Genomic DNA, 16,187 nt, shown 5'->3' on the forward strand with positions numbered 1-16,187 from the left:
TGCATTCACACATTATTTTTAAGCCTTATATTTGGATTTTTATCAAAATAAGATGTTTATCTGAACTTGTCAGGTTAACGTGGCTCATATTAAGTGTAACAAGATATATTTGAGTCGAAAATTTAACAAATATTCATGTAAAGATTTAAGTTTTTGCAGAGCAACATTGTCAAAAGCCAAACACTGATCTGTGTTTTTAGATTATTTTGCAATTTCTGTGGATGCAATTTACAATCATACCTTTTCACACAGAGTCCCTCATTGTGTTGTATCATTAAACAAAAATTTATTTTTTTATTTATAGCAGAGTGCAATGTGTTTGGATCAAGCCATGGAGACCAGGAAGTTTAAATGTCTGCAGTGTGGGAAAGCTTTCAAGTACAAACACCACCTCAAGGAGCATCTCCGTATCCATAGTGGTGAGACAAAATAACATCTACAAAGTTGTACTCACCCTGCAATTTTCTATTGTTCCCTCTCTATCACTAACCCTTACTTATTGTGCCAGTTATATGAATCAAATTATACCTTATTGGCAAAACAAGAATTATGAACAAAGTAAAGGGATCACACCGAGTTGAAAGTATTTTCAACCTACCCTCTGGATATTTTGACTAATACATAGATTATGTCTGTCATTCTTTAGGTGAGAAACCGTACGAGTGCTCCAACTGCAAGAAACGATTCTCCCACTCTGGATCCTACAGCTCCCACTTAAGCAGCAAAAAGTGCCTGAATGGAGGAGGGAACACAGGAGGAGCCAGTGGAGCGTTTAACGGACACAGCCAAAACTCCTTCCACCACTCATTTCCTACATCTCCCTCTGCAGGCGGGGGGAGAAACAGTAATGACAAGGGCCCTCTGATAGCATCACAGACTCAAGATAACAACAGAACTTTGGGTCGGATGCAAAAAGAACCTCACCAGCGTTCCCTCCAGGACCCCAACCATAACCACACAGGCTTCCCCGGAACAGCAGACCTGGCTCGGTTTGGGGAGCCATCAGCAGAGCTCTCCCTGAGGGCCAGTATACTAAAAGGGACCACCCTGCTGCCTTATCTGCACACTGGGACCAAGTTTGAGCAGATGCTGCAGGAGATGCTTCACAGGAAGGTTAGGAAAGACGAGGAGTTGGAGAGAGGAATGGAGGAAAGGAGGGCGATTTACAACGGAGGAGGGCCGGACAGTAAGGTGTCTCCGGAGAGGAGAAGAGAGTCAGGTGAAGGAGAGAGTGGTGTGCTTGGTGTGACATGCCGCTGGTGCTCCCAGCTTTTCCCCAATGTGGCAGTGCTCCTGCAGCACGAGCGCTACCTCTGTAAGATGAACCGAGAGGGAGTGGAGGTACCTGAGAGCCTTCACAGCAAAGACCTCTCCTCTCAGACTTTATTTTTTCCCAGATCTGCTCTCCAACCGGAGAACGGCAAACAAAGTGAAACAACAAACGGCCTCTCAGGGAACAAATCACCCTTACAAAAGCCCAGCTGGCACTCCATTCCGCAGCAGCTCCTAGTCGCAATGCACTCCCCCTCTCAGCCTCTCCATGATGCCCGAGCATTCTGGTCCAGCCAGGAAAAAAGAAGCCCTGGCCAACCAATCAATCGCTCTTCTGAGCTGTCATCACCACAAGCCCGGAGGAGAGTTCCCTCTTCAGGATTCGGTTCTCCAGTCTGCCTCGACCTCACCGGCTGTCATCCTGAGCTGTCATCTCCTCAACACCTTCTGTCTGCACAGAACGAACCTCTGGACCTCTCCCTGCCAAAGCAGCTCTCAGACCAGGACGGGGCGAACAAAACTGTTAACAGCAACTCAGCCAGAGGAGAGAAGAGAGAGCACAGCAGCCAGAAGCTTATAAGAATGAGTCCAACTTCACATGTACACCTTCACCATCATCCCGTCTACAGCGGGGCTGGACCTCCTGTGTTTTCAGGTGCCTTATACAACGGATTTCCTATTTTCCAGCAGTCTGGATTAGGAATTTCAGGGCATGATGGCACTACTGCGATTCCATTCAGTCAGCCAGCTAACAGCCCTGGGTTTCTCTCTACAATGGCTTATATGATGGAGGCAGACGCAGAGGCAGCACTGAAAAAGATCCACCAGGAGAGACAAGTTCTTATGGTGAGTTAGCCCCAAAAATCTATGCAAGAGTAATGAATAAAAAACTTGATCTGATTATGTTATAAAACATTGTTTTAATAATATATAGGTTTAGATTTTGGTTAATGTAATGTATATTTTTGTATTTTCTCTACAGGGTGAGGCGTTAAGCCGTGGAGCTCTGGACTACCTCTCTCTTATGGATGACGGTCTGGACGGGGAAGGAGGGCCGGGGAGAAAGAGACTGAAGAAGACAGATGAGGGGCTTTACGCATGTGATATCTGTGAAAAAACCTTTCAGAAGAGCAGCTCTCTGCTCCGACACAAATACGAGCACACAGGTCGGTAGCACAGTCAGTGAAAAACACTTTACTTGAGTGTCATTTTCTTTTGTTTAATGATTGTTGCAATATTTAAAAACAGTTTCAAAACAATTAAAATTGACATTTTGGGAAACACCATGGACTGTGTATAAGATGTCTTTGTAGCCACTGTGTTGTCACTCATCTGTTTGTGAACTAGTTTTTCAATGAGAATGTGGACATGCATGATCGATGCTGTTCTGCAGAGTCCCATAGTCAATTAAAAAGGAAGCCATGCCCTCGAGCATTTTATTCTGAAGGGGATTATGATTTACTACATAAACATCATAATGTAGTGAAAATGACTTAATAGACTTGCAAAGTATTGACGCAGACTTTAAACTCGTTTGGAAAATGAAATCAGAAGACAAAGAGTTTCCCCCTGCCCAACAGTGAAAGAATGTCAATTTATGTCACTTTCGCTTTGGCTTCACTTTCACTGGCTTCAAAAACAGTGAGGCTACGTCCATTTTTATATACAGTCAATGGGAGTGGGAAGAGAAGGTCCATGTAACTCTCGTATCTGTATGTTAATTATGAAACTGCCGCAAGCTTTTTCTAAGCTTAGCTTAGCATTGAAAAAGAAAACAAGTAGACACAGATACATGTATAAAGCAAATTCAAAGAAGGGCACATACCTCATACAGTTTTTTACACATACAACGTATGTCTTTATTATGGTATTTATAACATGCATTAAGCTTTGAGGCTGCTGGTAGGCAGCTGGAGTCAGGTTAGACAATAAGATAAAAATGTTAAAGTGAAAGCAATTCAATTCATGATATTGCACAGGGCCCACATATTCCCCTCCCATCGCCATAAATGTAACGATAATATATCACCACAATGTCCCAAGTGAAAAATAGAAACATAGTCTCACCCATTTCTTGCAGGAAAGTACAGCAGTTCCTGCAGATTATAGGGCAGGAAATTAATAAGAATCTGTCTTTTATCACAGATGGTGACCTAATGTATTTGCTATTTGGTATATCTTCTGTAATACCTTTATCACTGCCAGATATAAAAGGAATTCAATGGTTCTGTGCTATCAAATGTTTTCTTTTGAACTGGATTACGGACAGATTACCATCAGAAACACATTGGCATAGGGTCAGACGTGAATATGTCTGATTGGATTCTTTGACATGTAAACTATGCTTTTAGTTAAGTTAAGTTTTTGGCAGAACATGGAAACCCTTTATTTAATACGTCGGTTTGAAAATTTGATACGCCTTAGAGTTCAGTCAAAATGTTTAGTTCACGTTTTCCTTTTTATGCTTTTAAAAAGTTATAAATACATGTATACAACACGACAAAAAACTCTACTAATCTCTCAGGATATTACATTATTTATTCAAGTTTTGTATTTTGTATAAAATGTTCTCTTCATTCATTACAGGCAAGCGCCCTCATGAGTGCAAAATCTGCAACAAGGCCTTCAAGCACAAGCACCATCTGATTGAGCACAGCCGGCTGCACTCCGGAGAGAAACCCTACCAATGTGACAAGTGTGGAAAACGCTTCTCTCACTCCGGCTCGTACTCGCAGCACATGAACCACCGCTACGCCTACTGCAGCAAAGACCAGGACCCAGACCAGGACCCGGAGGAGATGCCTCTCACCCCGGGGGCAGGAAACAGTCTGGGAGGACCCCTCTTTGATGAGACCCCTCTGTCTATGGAGGAAACCCAAACCCCGCACTCTTTTCTCAGCGATTCTAGTCCGGATGGAGCTGCGGAGCCACTCAAAGAGGAGGAGGACGAAGGGGAGGAAGAAAAAGAGGCAGGAGTCAGTGACCACCGTCGTGTGGAAGACTCACATTTGAGTGTGTCAGGGGCAGCAGAGGAGCTTGATGGAAGCCCCATCCAAGATTCACCGAGGATAGTGAACGGAGCACAACAAGAGGGAAATATTTACGATGTGAGAAACCATTCTGAGAATACAAAGACAAAGTTGTGGGACAGAGATTCTGCGGAGCAGAATGGAGACTTGGATCAATTTGAACTAAGCCTGGATATAACAGATTTACCCAGAATAAAAACTTAAAGAAGGTGACTTCAACATGCCCATACAATGCATTTTATATATTCTGTATACACAGACATTCTTATCTCATTTAGCATCAGTTTGTACTCGATTTACAACCAGAACAATGCACAAAGCTTCCAAAGAAGATGGCCTAAAGGGGATGAAGCCATACAAACCAAATATTTTGATTATAAAAAGTTCAGTATTTTATCACGAAAAAAAAGACTTGATATACCTACAGTGTTTGTTCGATTTGTTTGTTCTTTTAATTGTTTGTTGTGTTTGCCAAGAGAGCTGAAACATTTGACTTGTTTGAGGTCCTGTGACATTTCCAGATGTGACATTTCACTTATCATATGCTTGCTGCTGCTGACTGTCGCACAAACTCTGAAGCAGAGGCTTTTGTTCTATCACATCCAGGATTCAGTGGATTATAAAAAAGTTATTTTAACATACAAACTGTTCACATGCAGGGAAAAGCATCAGCTAAGAAACTAAGCCTGAGAAGATACAAGTATATAAGGACTTTTAATTAAATGTGCTATCAAAGTAAGAGGTTAAATGTTACAAGTGCAGCCAGATGTGCCTGATGCCCGGTTAATATATTGATTCTTCCTAGTCAATGTAAGAAAAAAAAGCAATTTTCATCATCCTGTGGTAGTTTTTTGTACAAATATTTACATCTTGTTTTTTTTATTTACACATCCAGCGATTATTTCATCCCAAGCAAGTGAGGCTTCCAAATATATGTAGGGGATATGATGCCCTGACTTTTAACATTCAAGCTGTGAAATTACAAGGTACCAGCAGCTTTTATCTTCAGGTTGAAGTAATGCAAAGTGGCTTTAACTCTTCAGAAATCTATGTAGAAGTTAAGGCCAGGCAGTAAAAAAAAAAAGGAGGAACTGGAAGAGGGTTAACTTATTTTTTTTAAAACAAAGAGCGGTTTTTAACTGTATGCCTTGCCAGCAGAATAGTCATTTCTGCATTTCTGTATGTGATGCCAATAGTGGCAAAACATGAAGTCAGTCTTTAGGGCTTTTTTTCCCTTTGAGCGAGCAAATAAATCTTGCACTGTGCCACTATCTGTGCACCAATCCCACACAGCTTCTTTATTTAATCTCAAGCTAAAATATCTCCTATTTCTCGTAATAACTTGCATGTGCTTCGGCTTACTTTCACACCCCTGAAAAAAGAATGTGTCACACATTTGGACTGTCTGTTGAGGTGTGGTATGAAGGTGAAAACTCAGGACACACACATCAGCTTTTAACTTCCTCTTTCTGACTGCGGTGTAGTCAACATGAAAAGTGCCTCAGATACACTCACACACTGTGAGTCATCCCACAATGCCCTGGTACCACCAGATAAGACGATGCTGCATGAGGTGTGACTAAGCTGTTAGCATTTATGCATAGCGGGCACCAAAGAAACTTCATAATGTGTGGTTGTTCAACACCAAAGATATGCATATGTGACATGCCAACTGCCTCTCCACTCTTGCAGAGTTCCTTACTTTTTAATTCTGTCTTTAAAAAAAGGGTAAAAAATGGTTTACTTTCACGTAGTGTCCTGCACAATTTTTTATACCTAGCAGAGTTTGCAAGTAGCTTTTGTATTAACTTTTTATGAGTATTTTTGCATGTTTGTGGATATTTGTAATTAAAATGTACATACTTCGTCACCATAATCTTGTATTTCTTTTCTTTTTTTTTTAGAAAGTTCATCATACATTAAGCATTTTCCAGTCAATTTCTAAAATAATCTCTAAATGATCAGACTTGAATCCAAAAAAAATTTCTGGTAAATCTTCTCATTATCTTGACGCATGAGACATTTTTGAAGCTCAGCTGTTGCCTGGTTCCCAGTTTCTCGTCACTGTGAACAGTTTCCATCACTCATGTTCTGCAGACATGTGCATTGTTACACCAGCTTCTTTGTGGCTGTGTGTGTTTGCAGGATGATTCATCAGAGAGGGCTGCTCTGTGTCTGTGAACCTGCATATGTGGCCGGGGGGAAAATGCAGGGGGGTGAGAGACTCTGTTGTTATTTGATACACTGAACTTTAGGTTTAACACCCGGTTGCGTAAACTAGCGGCTAACCGAAACATTAACAAACTTTTCAGGTTGACGTAGGCTAGATTATCTGGGTGCCATGCATCAGCTACACTAAGTCAACCGTAGCATCAACACTCTGTAATGTGATGACGCCGTATCTCAGCTGTGTTTTGGGCTTAACAGTGAGTAAGATGACATTTAGGTTAATAAAAAATCCCTGAATTAAATTTGCACTGTACAAAAATGACAGTGAGTTCAACATCAGCATAACTTGCATACGTGCAGCAAGAACTATCAGTGAGCAACAGGTTGTCTCACCGGGGGGCTTAGTACATCTAAGTTTCAATTCCCTGAACCAACATGCAGCCAAGCAAAGCGGCCTGAATGTGAACAATGAACACAGCTACCGAATCAATTCAATGATTAACTGATATTAATCAGAGCAACCAGGCTGAGACACATGTAATATACTGCAGATGTGTCTTTAAGAAAAACGAATTCCTGTTTGAGAAGTTATTCTCATAGAACATTTATCCTCTTTTATTCTTTTCTACCCTCTCTTCTCAAAGAAAATTCATTTTAAACAAGGATATCCAGAAAGAAACATTTAACTTTTTTATATACGCCCTGATAGAGCTAAACCTTCATGTAAGAATTGATTGATTTGATTTGATCATTTATTTCCCAGAAGAAAACTTGTTGAGATTAAAAATCTATTTCTTTAAGAGTGTCCTGGCCACGACATGCAGTAGCATAGCTAACAAAGTCTCTGACAATCCATGAGCAGCAATATATACAAACACAATACAAGATACATAAACAAAAACATGGAATAACGTACATAAACCAGGAAATATTAGTCCAAATCAACCACAATCAATATTATATAAGACAGAGCATCTACAGCCAGATTTAGAATAATTACAGTTATTTCAAAATAAACAAATAACTATAAGAACACTTTCTAGAGGGTTCCACTTCAATTTCCACTCTGAAACACGTATCACTTTTAAGACATCCCTGGCTGAGAGACAAGTTACAGATGAAAACATTTCACCACCTTCTAATTCCTGTCTCCCACAAAACTTGAAGAAAAACTTCTACAGACTCAAAAACATCTTGTTCTGGTGTTGTAACAAACAAAATAACTACCTACAGATGCGAAGATGGTTTTGAACTTTTGCAATGTCAGGCTGTTGCATTTCATCAGCGCATTGCGGCATCAAGAATCAGTTATCGTATGCAAATTTTCACGGAAGGTTTGCAGAACCCCTCCTTTTTTCTTTGGTCCATCTTTTGAAGTGTTGACTGCACATACACTGAAAGATAGGAAGTCTTCACAAGAGGCCTACTTGATATTTTGAGTTGTTTTAAATATATGCTACAAGACATTCAGATTGCAATTACTAGATGGTGTATCATTAATAAGTCCAATAAATAAACCAGAGGAGAAAAAGAGGGCAGCATTAAAAAGATGAAGTCATAGAGTTTGACTTTTACTACCAACACACTGCTGATTAGGAGGGCGGGTGTTTGATTGCGTGTGCGACGGACTGATTCTATTTTAGGGAGCAATTAGCACCATCACACCAAGTGGAATAAAAGACATCACAGAGCCCTAAAGTCTACAGCAGTTTAATGCCACTGGGGAAGGAAAATCCGTCAATATCACAAGTTGGAGAGGGAACAAAAAAGCATACTGAATAAATAAATGTTTTCATAGTGTTATGTGTTTTTCTTTAATAACGTAATAAATGGAAACACTTGAATGTATGGCTGTCAAAAGAAACTTAAAAGCTGCACCAATGACTGAGGGATTCGTGTATAAACTGTCATGACTTGGTGCATATATGCCCGTCGAGCAAATAATCAAATGTGGTTGTCTAAATGGGAAGAAAATATTTCAAAGTCAGTCGAATGAAAATCTCGACCTTGAGAAGCGCAGCACAATAATCAAAAGTTCAGACGAGTCTCCATCAATCAGCATCACAGCGCTTTAGCTCCTCCCCCCACACTCACAGGACTTGAAATAATACGAACATAAAAATGAATAAATAGAGCTAATAAAAAGTTTCAAAAATCGATGAGCCCTCTCCCCCTGTGCCTTTTTTCTGCTCTTTTTTGTCCCCTGCCAAACCCACAGTCAATATAAAATTACCAAAGCCGCAGAGTGAGCGAGTGAGAGGGCTTTTTTGGGGGGGAAAAAATCCACATTTTTTAAACATATGCATTTCCAGTTCCTCTTTTGTTCTGTTATTAAAAGCAGCATTTGCACCAATCACAGGGGCATGCCTCCGCCCGCTGCGTCTCTGAGGGCCACATACCTCCACACACTTCTACTATCTGTCACGCAACCTCGACACAAACAACCCGACAGACACATCCAAACAGATTAAATAAGATTGTTCACTTCTGTTTTGTTTTTTATTGCAGGAGAGTTTACAATCAGGTCCAGGCGATATTTCAACAACACGCTGTTCATCTTAAAGCAAATGTATCAGTTTGACTTTGACTAAAATATGTATCGTTTAGGTTAAACAACATGTGCATAGCGCTACAATGACAATATTTCACATATTTACAATATACTTTAACTTAATCTGAGGAGTTTGCACTGATAAAAATAGAAGACAAATCCATTTTTTGTACAATATAAGGGGAAGCTCTGAAGGTTCACACACTAAACAAGATCATTTTGGTACACCGGAAAAAACGTTCTGCACTCTTGGCACCTTCATTCTATCAATAAAATATTTTTCCAATTAAATATATCTATTATATCTTCAACTTAAGGAGCACATTTACATCTCTGCTTTCTTCCTGATTTGAAGTGAATCCACGCTGCAGATGAAGTCTGTCCTCTGTCGGTGTCTGTGTTGTCACAGTGAGATGGTTCTCCTTAGTTTTGTTTCTGTGCTACATTGGGACACATCCTTTCTTACATTCCTTGATATACAAGTGAACAACAATCTGCTTTCTATGTAGATCCTCTGGATGAGATTAATCACTTTATGGCTTTTTTAAAAATCCTGATAAAGTCTGAAACATCAAGGGAAAGGGACAAGGAGGCGTCTGTTCCAGCAGTGATGAACACTGGGGCTCCGAAGTCAAAGACACAAGTATCACAGCTAAAATTGGTTTGTTTAACTATTATTGTTTAATATGGCTTTAAATGGAGGCCAGATGTCAAGAACGTGATTAGCAGCTTTCAGTCCTGGTTCCTTTTTCCAGTCGTTATCTTTTTGATGTGAAATCCTTTTTACACCACATGAGTCAACAGGCAGAGAGGACGAACGGCTGCACTACTTGTGCTTTCTTCTGATCTGGAGGAGCTTTAAAAGACCCCTCAGTCCAGAAAGATCAAGAGGGGCCTCTTATTCCAAAGATGTGGTCAAACTCGCTGAGGATGAGCTCCACCGCCTGGTTCTGGTAAACCATATTCACCGCCATGTTGCCATTGTCCCGCTCAGGGCGCATCAGGGTTGGCCCGAACACGATGCCAATGTTCTGGGTGGTCATTCGGTTTGTGTCTGAATGTTCCAACACTCTGCAGAGACAGAGAGATAAATCGTATTCAACTTTTTTTTCTTTTTTTTTTTTTAAATATCACAAAATTCAAAAAGTAGAAACAAGAGCAGCTCTGGATTGATGGTTTCAAAATTGCTCTCTAACCCAGTGGTTCCCAAAGTGGGGATTTGGGACCCCCAGGCGGGTCGCGAGCCACCAAGAGGGGGGTCACGAGATGCCTTCCAAGATATTGTAAAAATAGATATAACAAATTAGTTCAATTTCAAATGAAACCATATCATTAAGTGAGATAAAACTGAAATGAACGTGAAATTTCTAAAAGTGCATGTTTACACATTACAGCTGCAATGTAAGTGTCTGCTGCTGTTTACACATTTGGATGAACACATCTGTGTATCTGTTTTGTTTTACCACTCAGTGCTTAAGTCTATACAAGGAAATTAACTTTAAGCGTTTTAGCCTTTTGTATGATTTTGTGTTGTTCTTTTGTTACCAGTGTTTGGATAGGCCCATTAGTGAGTGCGCGTGGTGGTGCGCTACCTCAAGCACCTCCAGGGACAGTGGGGGTCCCCATTCTCTCTTACATTTATGTTTTGAGTCGCAAGCAGAAGAGTTGGGTAGCCCCTGCTCTAACCCACTTGCGCTTGGATTGAAACATTTATTGAACTGTTCGATGAAACATTTTTGTGACACCCACTTTTGTCCTCAAGCATCCCCATAAGGATGACACTTTACATTTAGGTGATTATCATGAAATTGTGCATTGAAAAGAATTTCACCGTCAGAATGAATAATAATATCCACACTGGAGAGGTCAATGTTGCCTCATGGTTACAAAAGTGAAGCTAATGCAGAAGGGCCTTAAACCTGCAATCTCTCTAATGGCCAGCAGGGGTCAACATTGCTGGATTCATAAAGATGTCTGATTTTATGAAACCACCAATAAGTAATTTGCAGTTTTTAGTTTCAAGTTCTCTACAGAACAGCAAGAAGTTCCTATGATCCCATGATTAAAAATCATATGATTAAAAAAAAGACAATAAAATATTGTATACGTTTCGGTGGGGCTACCAGTGTTCGACAGGTTACTACCTGGGTAAACTATCAACCAAAACAGAGACGTAGCAGATCTCCCCCACAGACTGTGAATAAACATGGATGAAGCCTCAGTGGTGTCGCTCTGGATTCGCTCTGCTGGAAATGCTGTCTCAACCTAACTTTCGGTCGGCCTTACAGACCAAAAGCTGGATCTGAGGCGAGCCCGCCCATCAGTCAGGTCACTCATGCGCCTTCCTATGAATAACTCTTATCCTTTGTTAAATCAAACACATGAATAAAAAGAAATTCACCCCTGTATGGTTGGTGCTGATAAACACATTAGCTATTCAGACCAATTACGTGTTCTACACAAGGCTGTAAACATGTTTCATTCTGCAGTAAAAATGGGCATTTTATTACGGGGTGTAAGTGGACACTAGCATTTCCGTATTGGCCCTATTTTTCAACACCGAATGTTGCAAACTTGGTTTATTGCTTCATTAAAAATGTTAGCCTGCTAACACACTTAACTAAACTAAGATAGCTAGCATGATGAACATTATACCTGCTAAACATTAGCTTGTTAGCATGGAGGTACAGCCTCACAGAGTAGCTAAAATAGCTGTTGACTCAACGACAAAGGAAGGACTTCCTCAGCCTCAGCTATAATTTGTGTTTAGTGCTAATTAGCAAACTTTAGCCTTGTAACGTGACAAAAAAAGCCACGATGATGAACATGATGAACATAAGTGTTCAACATGAGCAAGTTAGCATGTAAGTACTGCCTTACAGAGCGGTTAGCATAGCTGTATACTCTACAAAGAGTTGAGACCCTTCTTTCAGCCTAAGCTGTAATTTGGTGGTAAATGTTAGCTTTACACACTAAACTCCATAAAGAGGGTTAAAAAGACAAATGTAATACATGCCAAACATTAGCATTTAGCATCTGATTACAGCTCTACAGAGTTGCTTGTACAGCTGTGTAGTCTCAGTCCTGTATGAGTAAATGCACATAAATGACAGCTTACTGCTCGTTCAGCTACATGCTTGTGGTCAGCATGTGACATCCTTTACATTCTTAGAAAAACAGGACAGTAACTACAAGAATCAGCATTTGAACATCCACCAGGGACATCCTGTTTTTGCATGCATGTTCTTGTCCATGTATCTGAATTTTACAGATCAGATTTGAGCACATAAGTGGCTAAATCCGTCGCCTGTATCCACCTATGTTGGTGTGTTTGAGTGTGTGTGTGTGATTGGTGGGGGACACAGGAATGGGCTGAAGCCACAGAGTGAGGCATTCTTCTAAAAATGCCATTCCCACCAAGCCACAGAAGCAGCCAGCAATTGCTCAAAACTTCCACATTAAAAAGAGAGGAGGAAAAAGAGAGAGAGAGAGAGAGAGAGGGAAGAGGGGGGAGAAAAAGGAGCGAGCGAGGGAGAGAGAAAAGAGAGGTTCCAGTGGTGGCGGCGGTGGTGTTGGTATGCCTTCCAGCAGACGAACCACAAGGCTCCCATGGGACCTTCGAGGCAAGGAGGAGAGCGGGAGGGGAGGAGGTCGAAAATAAAAAAAAGGAGAAAGGGATGGAAAGAGGAGGAAGAAAGGAGGAAGAAGGAAAATATAAAGAAAAAGGGGGGAGAATAAAGAGGAAATAAGGAGACAAGAGTGGTTGAGAGAGAGAAGACGCATGGGGGGGGGGGGTGATTGAGCGGAGGATAATAAATGAGAAACAGAGCGACGGAGGGGGAGAGGAGGAATGACAGTGGAGGGAGAAAATAAGAGAAAGACACAGAGTTGACAAATTCATGGGGCCTCCACCACACCCTGGCACAAACATCAGCCTCCGAACACGAACACTCACCCCTGAAGTGGAAGGAAAAACCATAGGCGGTAAAAAACACAGATTTTATGTACTGTAAAGGGAACTGGCTCGCAGAACATGGTGCACCATTCATCTTTTTCCAGCCTTTTCATCTTTGCAGGGACACAGAGTTAACAACAGAGGGATCCTGGTACAGCACGGGCATACTTTAAGAGCTGCGGCCAAAAAAATCTCTGACAGAAAAATATAGGGACTGCCGAGGAAACTGCGCCCTCTTGTGGTTAAAATAAATAGGATATATCATGAGGAAGAGGATGATTATTTTCATTAAAGGGCATCTGGTTCATTCTTTGGTGCCCTGTGTTATAAATTGTGTCCCTTTCAGAGAGGACAATTGGAAAAAAAAAAAAACAATGAAATTAGAAGAAATACATTTAGTTTTCCTTCCTCCCTCTTACCGTCTGAGATGGCGACACATAAACTTCAGCGTGTCGTGGTTCGGAGGGGGCATGTTGAGCACAAGACACTTCAGACGATGAACTTTTTCCAAGTAGTCCGACATCTCTGCAACACAGAGCGAGAGAGGAGACGTGTCACATCACAATACATGTCATCACTTGCATTTCACTGCCTACAGACCTGATTTACATACAGATATCATGTGCAGTCTATTAGCATTCACTATCTAATCTGATACAGCAGCGTGCAATTATCAAACTGTGGTTTGATAAACAGAGAGCAGATTATGACTCCATGCGCAAAAAAAAAGTTCCCATGGATCGATAAGAAAGAGGACAATCATACAAGGAACATGGTTTATCTTTTCTTTTTTTACATGCAAGATTTCTTGATGAATGCATTTTTTTAAAGATTTTTTGATGTATAGTGTTATCACAGAAATGTATGTAAATTAAGTGATTATAATAGAGTTACACAAAAAGCTTTTACTTTCTTCTTTTACTGTCAGCAATCGTGGAGATCTAAACCTCGATCAGTAATGAATACAGCTCAAGATATTGTATCCAACTCTGATTTGGTTAACTCTTCAGTGAAATGGACCTGTAAACTATGAAAAACATTCAGCAGCGCTGTCTTACAAATTTGAAAAAAAAACTCACAAAAGCAATTTATATCTATTAATCTGCTGCTGAAATAGTCCACAAAATGCATGTGACTCCTGCTTAAACGTCCATTGCCCACTTTCTTTTCGGAAAATAATTAGCCTTTAAAAAAAAAAAGTGAACATGTCTGTTTAAACAGTGGGCAACATTGGGAGAAAAAATATAAAGTATTTGAGGATAAATAAAAGCATTGGTAGGTTTGGTCTGTCTTGACGCCGGCCTTATCTTTAAAATAATAATGCCAGAATCCATCCATCCAATACAAATATGTGAAGATGAGTCGAGGATCATGGGTATCAGATGAAAAAATGTGTCAAGGATTTGCAAAATTACAATGCAACGTATTTTTTTATTAACAGTAAAATAAAACTTCTCTTAATTGTATTCAATACTTCTTCACTATGTAATTACTTTTCTCTCGCCTTGGAGATCTCTCTTGCTTATTTTTGAAAAGCCTCATTTAATTTGATTATATCCATATATCTCTCATGATAGGCTATATAATTGTTGTGTAAGAAATGTAGTTGGTAAAAGTGCAGTAAATATTCTTTAATGGAGAAAATCACCTCCACCACAGCTTGATAAAGTGTGAAGGCGCTTAAGTGAAAGGGAAGTGTGGTTTTCTAACCAAGACTGTCCTGGTTTTAACTCACTTAAACCTAATTAGTGTTGTGAGTTTCCAAAAAGAAAGCACATGAGGGAAGACATGATACTGGAGGATCAAAAGAGACTCATATAGAAGCATCCTGTAATCACCATGTAATGAAACATTCCCCCTTTTAGTCCAGCTTGTGACTTTTATGAATATTATCCTTCCTCTCTTTATTTCCTGTCTGCTTTCATAAGAGGCCCAAATAAGAATCTCATATGAAAGTTTCTCACTTCACAAAAGGAAATCATAAGACTATAACATGTTGATTTCTGATGAAAATGTACGCAGAGATTACATTTCTATCTGTAAATCATCAAAGATAAACTTGAAGGAGGAGGGGTTTATACTGTATTCATTCAATAAATGTGGGGCCAAAGCAGGTCACTCACTGATCGTCTCCACAATGTCAGTGAAGAAGCCGAAGGGCACCAGAGGCTCTGGAAGCTCCCGAAAGAACAATTTCAAAGCTCCAGTGATGACATGAATGTCTTCCCAATCACTCTCGTCCAAATTCAGCTTCTCCTCTGAGAGACAGGGAGGGGGGGGGGGGGAGGGAGGAGGGGAGAAATTCAAACGGACAGGGTCAGAGAGAGTGAACAAAAGGCATGACAATATAAACTGAGTTAGTTAGCGTTAGGAGTTAAACTCAAAATAGCGTTAAGAGAACGATGTTAGACAGAACATGCATGTCAGAGCTGAGGCGTAACATGGAGGCTTGTAGCTGCAGGAGGGAGAAAGAAAGGGCCTGTAAAAGATAGAAAAACACACACACAAGCACTCACACTTTCAAAGCACACATTTTTTTTTAAAACCAAGGCCTGACCAATGCTGCTTATACTGGATAATAAAAAAAAGAGAAAAAGGAGCAAGTACTCATTTACCCTCAAAGTGGAGAAGTTTAAAGAAACAAACAAATATCCAGTTATGAGGAGCATCAGTCAGTGAGCCGTTGCTGTAGGATTAGAGCACATACACAAGAGGCTGATTCTCCGTTTTGTCCACTTGGTGGCAGCGATGGACCGCGTGAGAACTGGCTGTACAACCTGCTGCGTGTTATTACATCAGAAAACTTAAAGCAGAAAAAGCCTAAAGGGACATTAAGCAAATGGTAGCACAACTGTTCAGTGCACCGTCTGTCTGCTCTGCTCTCAGAGTCGCTCTGTCTGTGGGTGGTTTGTTTTTCACTGAGGTGTTCACATTATGCAACACATGGGAGGAAGACAACGCAAGCGAGCACAAAGAGGCTGTTTCTTTACACTCCTCGTTGGGTCTGGATCTACCTTGTACAAACTCCGCTGGGAACATGTAGCGACCGTCTGTAGTCACTGCTCGCTCTGCAAAAACCAACAAATACTAAGTCGGCTTGCCACACCATCCACAAAAGAGAGTGGGAGTACGACAATCACAGGTTTCAGCACGTATACAGTCACAGTGTATGTGTGTGTATTCAATATATAGTAGCATATGCATTGAGAAT

General features: G+C 40.6%; 2 protein-coding genes across 8 annotated transcripts in view; one reads left to right on the top strand and one right to left on the bottom strand.

Moving 5' to 3' along the window:
• LOC109986207 (zinc finger E-box-binding homeobox 2-like) overlaps positions 1-6,177 on the top strand; it is a 30,151-nt gene extending 23,974 nt beyond the window's left edge. For both annotated transcript variants that reach the window (XM_065954674.1, XM_020636737.3), the window contains exons 5-8: positions 305-419; positions 647-2,118; positions 2,255-2,438; positions 3,859-6,177. In XM_065954674.1, coding sequence (XP_065810746.1) covers positions 305-419; positions 647-2,118; positions 2,255-2,438; positions 3,859-4,505 — 2,418 coding nt within the window. In that variant the 3' untranslated portion in view covers positions 4,506-6,177. The remainder of the gene's footprint in view (positions 1-304; positions 420-646; positions 2,119-2,254; positions 2,439-3,858) is intronic.
• A 2,765-nt stretch (positions 6,178-8,942) lies between these two features.
• arhgap9 (Rho GTPase activating protein 9) overlaps positions 8,943-16,187 on the bottom strand; it is a 46,722-nt gene continuing 39,477 nt past the window's right edge. For 4 of the 6 annotated variants that reach the window (XM_020636803.3, XM_020636804.3, XM_020636802.3 and 1 more), the window contains 4 exons: positions 15,991-16,044; positions 15,100-15,234; positions 13,396-13,501; positions 8,943-10,092 (listed from right to left, as the gene is read on the bottom strand). In XM_020636803.3, the coding sequence (XP_020492459.1) occupies positions 9,906-10,092; positions 13,396-13,501; positions 15,100-15,234; positions 15,991-16,044 (482 nt within the window). In that variant the 3' untranslated portion in view covers positions 8,943-9,905. The remainder of the gene's footprint in view (positions 10,093-13,395; positions 13,502-15,099; positions 15,235-15,990; positions 16,045-16,187) is intronic. The other 2 variants (XM_020636801.3, XM_020636805.3) reach the window with 1 other exon arrangement.

This window comes from Labrus bergylta, chromosome 5 (genome assembly GCF_963930695.1).
Source record: "Labrus bergylta chromosome 5, fLabBer1.1, whole genome shotgun sequence".
Taxonomy (NCBI): domain Eukaryota; kingdom Metazoa; phylum Chordata; class Actinopteri; order Labriformes; family Labridae; genus Labrus; species Labrus bergylta.